General features: G+C 46.1%; 1 protein-coding gene across 1 annotated transcript; it reads right to left on the reverse strand.

Annotated features, from left to right (window-relative positions):
- Positions 1–1003: 1003 nt before the first annotated feature.
- On the reverse strand, positions 1004–5287 carry LOC121436769 (DENN domain-containing protein 2A-like). The gene is given in 3 exon segments (XM_041636753.1): positions 1004–3767; positions 3769–4972; positions 4974–5287. Coding segments are annotated over 3 exon segments (3000 nt in total). The 5' UTR covers positions 5117–5287; the 3' UTR covers positions 1004–2114.
- Positions 5288–9415: the final 4128 nt, after the last annotated feature.

The raw sequence follows: 9415 nt of genomic DNA on the forward strand, positions 1-9415 counted from the left end.
TTCCCACTCTATAGCCTTGTTATACAAAAGTTTCTCAATTCAAGAGATCTAGTTTATGGTTTCTCACAATGTTTGTGCCACTGAGGCTGTGTTTGAGATGTGGCAAAGTGTACTTCAAAAAATTTTTTCTCTGTGAGGTTCAACATAATTTTTATATGCTGAGGCCTTTGGCTCATTTAAACTTAAGTTTTGTACATGGAGATGAATATGGATCTATTTTCATTCTTCTACATGTTGGTGTCTAATGAGGCCAGCATTATTAGTTAAAATGCTTCCTTTTTCCATTTTCCTATCTGTAAGGCAGACTTAAAACTTAAGAGGAGGATAGCTTGCAAACTTTTGGTTGGATGTCCAATGGTTAAAGCTCTAGTTATAATAGTCTTATGAGGGACCTTGAGCCAATAGATAAAATTCTTACAAAAAAAACAGTTTTCAATAGAAAGCTTAAGCAAGCTGCCTAACAGATACTCAAGCAGGTAAAATATAAATCAAAAGGTAAAGTATGCAATAATCAACAAATACAGTATATTAATTATAATTCAGCTATGGCAAGTGTGTATATTAAGTACAAACTTATTCTACAACAGTTTTATAAAAAAATGCTGTTTGTGGCTAAACCTTCCCAGTTTTGCCAGTTAAGATATTAAACTCTTAATTTAAAACAGTAGCCTGTCTGATACAAAAGGACAGGATAAAAGCTGAAAAATTGTTTGACAGAATATTGACTATGATCAGTGTTTCTTATACTAAACAATAGATTCATTGATAATTTTAAGACTGATTCCTGGACAATTGTCTTTGCTCAATTCAAAGGCAAAAACAATAATCTTTTCCCAGATCATTGCTACAATTCACACAACTGTATTTTGCTAATGTTATAGCAAAAAATCCCTTAAAGGATTTTATGCTAATTTTTAGCACATTTCCCCAAATTTATTTTTGTTTTTATGCTTATATCAAATACAAAAACATTCATAATATTATAGAATATTATACACTCACTAGGAATGTTGATAAAGATATTTGTTTATTCATTCACTTGGAGTTCTTAAGTAAAACAGTATAATAGAAAATAAGTTAGAAAAGACTGTATATTCCAAAATCCTAAAAGTGATCACTTAGGGGCAGTATAAAAATACACAGAGCATTGCTATCATGAAAGTTAACTAAACCGAGGCACTTGTGTGAGCCCCCATGCTCACATTCTCACTCAGGCTTCCCCCAACGCCTCAGCCACACCCCCTCCCACTACTCCCGCCCCACTCCAGGCCATGTGGGCTAGAAGTTACTTTCTCATACAATCCATTGGGTGTCCACAGTATTGGGGTGGTAGTCCGAGGCCAGCCTGAGACCCTTCCTGTGTACACACAGGACTCACAGACTCCCACTGTCCCACACAGGTCATCTGACTGTGACCTTGTCCAGCTCTTCCCTCTCAATAAGAGAACCAACTACAGAAGCCTGAAAGGTCTGTCAGCTATGAGGAATAGGTTCACAGCAGAGGTCTAAGTGTCACGGTTAGGCCACAGGAGATATCCATTTCAGGACCCTAAGAATATTTTATTAACAATTAACAAGTTTTCCTCTTTTTATGTGTGGTATTAGGGCAAGAACAGGTCTACGGGACTTCCTTCTAAGGGGCAAAAAACCCCAGTCAAGAACAGCGAAGCTCACGGTCTCTGCCACCAGGTGGCGTCATAGAGCAGTCCACAAGAACCTGGATGGGTGGTGGCAGCCACTCTACCTATCTCCTCCCTCCTCCTGGCTCCACAGCTGTCAACAGCTGACCCAGAAGAGATGAGGTAGGGCAGGAGGGAGTTTTCTTAGCCCTGGCAAGACAGAATGAAGACCCAAACGCCTTTCTTCTCCTTCTCTTTTAATCTCTTTTAATACCTAGATATAAAGATCCCAGAACCGACCACAGTAACAACAGCTGCATGTTGGCAGGTCCCTTCCAGGGCTGTCCTGAGCACCTGCCACGTGCCCAGCTCGCAGGCCCCGTTCTAGGAGGAGCTGGGGCTAGGGACTGCCTTCAGCCCACAGCCTCTCAGACCTCTGTTGGAAATGTGTGGTCCCAGTGGAGGAGGTCTTCCCTTGAACCAAGATGAGGGTTATTACTTGTGGAGAAACTTCATTTTATTGCCCAGACCCTTTAGGAACTTATTGACTCCGCTGTGTTCTCCGCTGGGCAAGGTTTCGAGGTATTCCTGGGCTCGGACCTCAAACAGACCTTTGGCATCCTGCCTGCGTAGTTCCCGCTCCTGGATGAAGCCACGGAAAGTCTGGGTCTCCATGAAGACCTGCAGGAAGCGGCGCAGGCTCTTGGAGGAGACAGCTTTTCTGAAGGCCTCTCGCTGCAGGCTCCTCTCCTCGTCCGAGGTCAGGAACGAGGAATAGTGGCCCACAATCTCCACGAAGAATCGGACAAAGGCTTCAGACGCCACCGCATTCAAGGGGCTGAACTCAGGGCCATGCACGCAGTCCAGTGGGCCTCCATCCTAGTCACAGGCCAGGTCATTCCTCTGCTCCAGAATGTGTTCCAGGGCTACCTGAAGCTTCCGGGGCAGAATGGAATCCTCGTCCTCCATCTGTCTGAGGAACCGATCATTGATGAGATGCACCACAAGGACCTCTTCCAGTGGCAGCTCCCTGAGCAGCGGCAGTGAGCTGGAGAGCAGCCCGATGAGGAAGGGCGTGGGTGAGCACACTATGTCAATCGTGGCGGGTGGCAGCACTGGGATGTAGGTGTGCTGCCAGCTGAAGGGGTAGATGAGCGCCACCACGGCATGGCAGCACTTGGACAGCGTGCTGAGTTTGTCCGCAATGAAGATGACCCTCCTTTCCAGGAGCAGGGAGGCAAAATCACTGATGAGGTGCCAGACGCTGAGGGAGGAGAACAGAGACTCAAAATCCACGTGCTCCAGCCGGGAGTCCAGGGGCCAACACAGCTCAATCACAACAGTCCCCGAGCTTGGCAGGAAGTTCTTGACAACGATGATTTTGCCCAGGACTGGGAAAGGGGCTTCCATGATGCTCCTCATGAGGGGCTGCACCAGAGCAGGGGAAATGCCTCTTCTCTTTTCCACCTCATCCAAGAACTTTGAAAAGAGGCTGAAACATCCCAGATGGCTCACAATGCAATAAACTTCAGGAAGCCTCTTCCCTTTGCCTCCAGGCAGCAATCTTTGGCAATAACCGAACCTTCTGCTCCCGTCTTCTCCAGTTAAGACAAATGAGAATGTTTCACTGGTAAACTCCTGGATGGAAGCCCAGTCCTTGGCGTCAGGAAAGCAGAACTGGGGCATTGCCTTCAGCTGGTCCTCAGCCTCCCTTATGAACTTGAATGACTTTTCTAACTTCAGAGGAAACTGCTGGGTGAGTTCTGGCACATAGGCAGCCCCTGCCTGCTTCTTGTGCAAAGACACGACCACAAAGTACTCGAAGAGTTGCCTCTACTGGTACTCGCTGAGATCCCGGTCAAGCGTGGAGTAGCGAGGGGCCTGCTTCAGGCGGGACTTCACATTGACCAGGCGCTGGCTGTGGGCTTTCAGCTTCTCCTCGGTGTCGCTGTCAGACTCGCTGTTCTTGTCTGTCACTTTTCCTGAGTTGCTCTCCGTGGACTGGGATAGCCTCTTCACCCGTTTCTTTCCTCTCCGGGCCTCATAAAAGGCATTGATCCGCAATACCAGCCTGGGGATCTTTTTCTTCTTCCTGCCATTCTGTAGGTCTCCAAGGTTAAAGAAAGTGTCATCCGGGTTGCTAGCTGTTTAGGGGGGGGCTGGCTCTCACTGGGGACCCAGCTCCCTCCCGACTCAGCTTCTGGGTGTCCAGCAGTTTGAAGTTTCTTCTCTCTGAATTTTGCCTGAAAAATGCAGACTTGGACAAGGATTGCTTGGTGAAAGTGTCCGGGATGGAAGAGGTGGGAGATCCAGGGAAAGTCAAGACACACTTCTTGCCCAGGCAGCGGCCATGTAGCTCGATGTCCTCATACGGATTTTCCTTCATAGGTGTATCTAGAATGTCTTCGTAGACGTTCTCCGATAAAGTGCATGTGAGTCCCAGCTTGGTCTGTGCGTACCAGTCCACCCTGCTGCTCTCAGAGGAGGACTGCAGTAGGTCTTCAAACTCATAGGACTTCCTGTGGTCAGCACTGGGTCTCTGCTTCCCAGTCCACAGTCTTCTATTCACAGAAGTAGGAGGCGGGGAGGAGGGTAGCGGTGGGGGAGGGGGAGGTAAAGTGGGCAGGGGAGGCAGGTTTCTCTTCTCTTTCCTGAAGCCAATGCCTGAGCTCCCAGGACTGCTGTCCTTGTCCCCTTCTCCTGCATGTTTGAACGTTCTGCGGGGCTTGGGAAGGGGGTTGATGAAAGGCTTCGGGGGACACTGCCTGGAGCCCGGGTATACACTCTCCTGGCCTTTACACTTCTCTGAAGCCTCAGCCCCTGGCTCCTTGTCCTCCAAGGGGTGGGCCCTGCGGCCAGCTGCAAAAGCACCCCCACTTCCAGGACTCTCGGGAATGTGCTGGTCCTCTTCTGCTTTGTCAGGCAGACAGTGTGGGGAATAACAAGTCCCCAGCAACTGGGGGTTCAAACCAGCAGAGCCATCCTTCAAGGCCTTCTCCAGTCTCCTGACCTGTTTGAGCGCGGAGAGGTGGTCACTCTGAAAACGCAAGTCACTGGGCTTCAGCTCGACACCTCGGCGCTGGCTGGGCTCCGGCTGCCCATCACTCTGCCTCAGGCCTGGCCACCGGTCTGTGTCCTGACACGTGGTCTTTGCTGTCCTTCTGCTGTCATTTTCCAAGCTCTCTGTTTCAAGCCTCAACCCATTCTTTGTTCTGGTGACCTCGCTGCCTCTCCGCTCTACCCCGCAGGGTGGCAAGTAGTTCTCTTGGCCCTCCGTTGGCCTGGCAGGCTCAGGAGTAGGTGGCTCCTTCTTGCCTTCCCACTTGGATATCTTGTCCTTTATGCTGAGGGGCTCGGTCTCGGGTGGATGGCCCAGGCTTCTGGACACTGCCAGGCTGCTTCTTCGAGGGCCTGCTGGCCTCTTTAGCACCGAGGTCTGCAGCCGGGCCATTGATGATCATACTGGAGCCGAGCATGTCCACTCTTGCCTCCAGCATGAGGTTGTGGGGGTTCCTTGGGGAGCTCCTTCCCAAGGGCAGTGCTGGATTAGACTCTCGAGAAGGAACAGATCTCCCAAGTGGCCGCCTTCCAAGAACTTCCCCAGCCTTTGAACCCTCTGCCTTGATCCTCCCCGCAGGCGGGTTCCTGGGCGCATATTGCTGATGCCCATGGCGGCGGCAGGGGGGGGGGGCCCTGGGGCGCCAAGGCCTGCTGCCCTCAGCGCCTTGGTCCACATGGCCTCCCCCGCTGCCACTAGCTCCTTGGGTCCCTTGCGGGCGTGCCTTTTATGCTAAATTTTACAAATGGCTCTTCCAATGGAAGAACTGCATATAGGGCTAATAAAAAAAATTGTGGAGCATAACAAGGGTCCTTCAAAGCAAATCATAAAAGTTGTAAGCAGATCCTGATGCAAACGGATCTGACATGATAAAACCAAGCTGACCTTTGCTAGGGCAAGGTGGAAAAAGCCCTTACAATGCATTATGAAAAAACCCAACCTATATATATTTGGGGTCGATGATATGTTTATGCTTTTTTCACAGAAAGAAAATAAAATCTGGACCTGGATGATGTTGAGGCTGCAGATGCCCCACAGAGGTCTTCCAGAGGCAACTGGGGAGAGGTCCTTGGTCTGGCCTTTCCTGCCCCCAAGGAGAGGAGTGCCTGATAACAGAACCTGCTGCTCCACTCTGCAGGGTGTCATACTGCCTCTAGAGAGTCAGGGAGACCCGGCTGAGATAAGTGCCAGGATGTGCTCCAGATAGCTGAATCCAGCTCACCTCACTCAGAAATCCCACCTGCCCTGGAGCACAAATGCTAAACAGCTTCTGCAGCTTGAATTCTGGTTTGCTTTGGAGCTAAGGTGCAGACTAAACAATTGTTTTAATCTTTGGGACACAAAACTCATTTTAATTTAAAATATTAACCCTTCTTCACTAAAGAAGGGTGAAGATTGGGGTTCCTGTCACTGTTGCTCAGAGACTGGAACTGGGTGCTGGAAACTGAAGTCAGGTCCTCTGCAATAGCAAAAGGCACTCTTAACTTCTGAGATGTCTCCCTAGTCCTGTGTAGATCATTTGTTCACTCTAGATTGACTTTTGTATCCTGCGATATACGTTTGTCTATATTCATATTTGTGCATGGGGAGGTCTGTTTGTCCCAAAATAAGACAGAAAGACAGGGCATTGAAGGGGATATGAGAGGGAACACACAGCCCCTCACCCTGTAATCATTTTTACATTTTTTTTTGACATTCAAGAAACCTCAACTCAACTGATAGAGCCAAAATTACCTGCAGATATGATGCAATCATTCATAAAGACATCCCAAATAATGTTTAAAAATAACAACAAATAAACTAGAGTCTGAAGATAGGGTTCATTCTTTTATATCACTAGATGTCTTCCAGAGGATTCAGGGTTGATACCCAACACCTACCCGATGGTTCACAACTGTCTGTAACTCCAGTTCCGAGAGATCTCATAAAGTCTGGTACCCTCTGTGGGCTTTAGGTACTCACGTGGTGCACAGACTTCTCTGTGGAAAAGCATTCAAAAGCAGAAAATAAAAAACGCAGTTATGCTTTCTTAGGGGCAGAATACTTGTAGCCTTGAGATGGATGATGATAGCACTCTATTCTATCGCCTAAGTCACATAATCACCTTACAATTTAATTTACTGAAAGAAACTTTAAAAGGAATAAGCACATTTAAAAGCATTGCTTTTTATTTTCATTTTTTACTTTTTAATTACCTATTGAATATTTTTTCCTAATGGAAAAATAGAACCCATTTAAAGAGTAAAAATATTCTTATAGTTAATTTAAAAACCTGAATATAGGCTTTAATGTAATTTAATCTTGAAATTTTCTGAATTACATTCTTTCAGCAATGTAACTTTAGAGCCATAAAAATCCTCCCATTTCTCCCTCTCCCACTGTACCTCCCTCCCTGCCCACCTCACATACCCTTTGCAATGACACCTAATCTCAAGTCTCTCTCCAGTCCACTCTCAGGCCATCATGCAGGAGCCATCCTAATTCTGTGTGAGCTTCTATCCACAGGATTAATAAGCTCACAACCTTTGCTTCATCCTGGCTGTTTCTGAAATTCTTTACTGCATCCTAGATTCATCTTTACCAGGGTCAAGGTCATCAAAGGGACAGGGTTATCCTCAGGCTGCTGGTCACTGTGCTGGGCTGTACCTCCCTACCACCACCAAGAGTCCCAGAAAACCTCGTGAAGAGCATATGTTTTGTTCACTGAAGTGTCTTTGTGTCTTTGCTAAAGGTGTCCCCTACACATGTGTGACTCTTCTGTCCCCTTCATATTCTTTTCTGTCTTATTGTCATTTCCAATCAGGCACACTGTCTACATTTCTCTATGTTTATAAGGAGTCTGGAAATCATGTGTTCATCCTCCAAGTTTGTTCCTTTATAAGGTTGTTTCAAGCTGGGGTTTTTCATATTCACTGTGAGTTTCAGATTAAGCCCATTAGTTTATGAAAAGTCTGTTAGAGTTCTGTTGGTATTGCACTGGATCTATAGGACTGTATGAGGAGAACAGACACCTGTATATTCCATCACATGAAGATGATTGTAGCGTGAGTTCTAATTGGTCTTAATAATAAAATCTGGAGTCAGATATTAAGTGGTTGGAGCTATAAGATCAGAACAGCAGAGCAGCCAGACACTAGTTCTTTCCTCAACAAAACCCTCAGACCAAATGGAGCATCCTGTCTCTACAAGACCTCAGACTGACTGCCTGGATCTCCTATCTCCTCCCACCTTATATTCCTCTCTTTTCCCAGCCACATTCCTTTCATTCTCCATCTCCCTCGTGCTGGGATTAAAGGTGTGTGACACCAAAGCACTTTGATGAAAGATGTGAGTCACCACTGCCTGACTCTGTTTCTCTTTTAGACTGGATCAATCTAATGTAGCCCAGGATGGCCTTGAACTCACAGAGTTCTGTTTCTTAAGTGTTGGGAAAGGTGAGTTCCAACACTGCCTGTCTTCTGTGGCTAACTAGTGGCTATCTGCACACACTGATTCTCAGGCAAGCTTTATTGTCATGGAAGAAACAAAATATCGCCACAGTCGATGAATCTATACATCTTTACTCTCAGCAATGAGTTGTCCCATTCAGTGTCTAGGCACTACAGAGAAGTGGGCAGAGTTTTCCTAATTATTTCATATTTCCTGATGCTATCTCCAGTGACAGGGATTTTAAATTACAGCTTCCACACATTCATTTCACTGTGGTCAGCTGTCTGTGTTAAATTTAGACAGAGTTATTGATGAATCTTTTAGGTTAAAATATTTAATTACATTCTCTATGATGAAAATGTCTTTGATGCTAACATATATTTGCTGTGTTTAAAATTCAGTACTTTGAAGTTGCAAGTGAATTATGAGAACAGAAACAAATGTCCAACACCCAGTTTGGGGGAAAATTTCTAAGGCAGCCACAGGTCAAAGGTTTGCCCCAATGGCATCTTTGGAATCATAGAGATAGTCCTTTACCTCCCAGCTAGCTCCATCAGGGAGGTGCTGAGATCACGGTGGAGAGAAAGAAGGGGATACATGTGAAGAGTTAGGTATGTATGTGTAACTCCAGAAAGGTTTGTATTATGAAGAATACTTAGGTAATTATTTTCAAAATATCTAATATTATTTTCCCCAACACAAAAAGGAAAAGGTTAGTACTCGTGTGTTTTCCCTCTTGTTTTCCCATCCAGTCATGCAGATTTTAGCAGTGTTGCTGTGGACTTGTACAGAGGGGGTGTTTTATGTATGGTTCTTTCCATGTTTATTATAACCATGACGCCTGCTAAGTGTTGCTCTGATACCTACTTCCCTGTGCAGTTACTAGTATACAAGCATTGCTTGTCTTTGAGTAAAGTTTCCCTTTTATCTTTTGTTTATTAATGGATTTACTCATGCGTTTGTGTCTACTAAGAAGCACCCATTTCTTAAAGGAGTACTCCTTTGTCATCATTATATACTGTGATGCTTAAATTATCCCATAACATGCCCGTGGGAGTACATTCAAGTGGACCTGCTCTTCATTTGTTATCTGTCTAGAATTCTGGATTATCTGACCACCCCTGGGAAGAAAGCCAAAAGCAAATGCTTCTTGTCAGTGATACTTTGTGTCCTCTGTCTATCAATGTCAGGTCTCTTCTATGAGAAGAACAGCAGACCTGCAGAGAGAACACGCAGAATGTTGACAAGAAGCTGACATGAGCCCTTGTTTCCAGTATGTGAGTCATCATTGCCACCAATGTGAGTGTGT

The sequence above is a fragment of the Microtus oregoni genome, unplaced genomic scaffold (assembly GCF_018167655.1).
Source record: "Microtus oregoni isolate MIOR12 unplaced genomic scaffold, Mior012 000050F_003, whole genome shotgun sequence".
In the NCBI taxonomy this organism is placed as follows: domain Eukaryota; kingdom Metazoa; phylum Chordata; class Mammalia; order Rodentia; family Cricetidae; genus Microtus; species Microtus oregoni.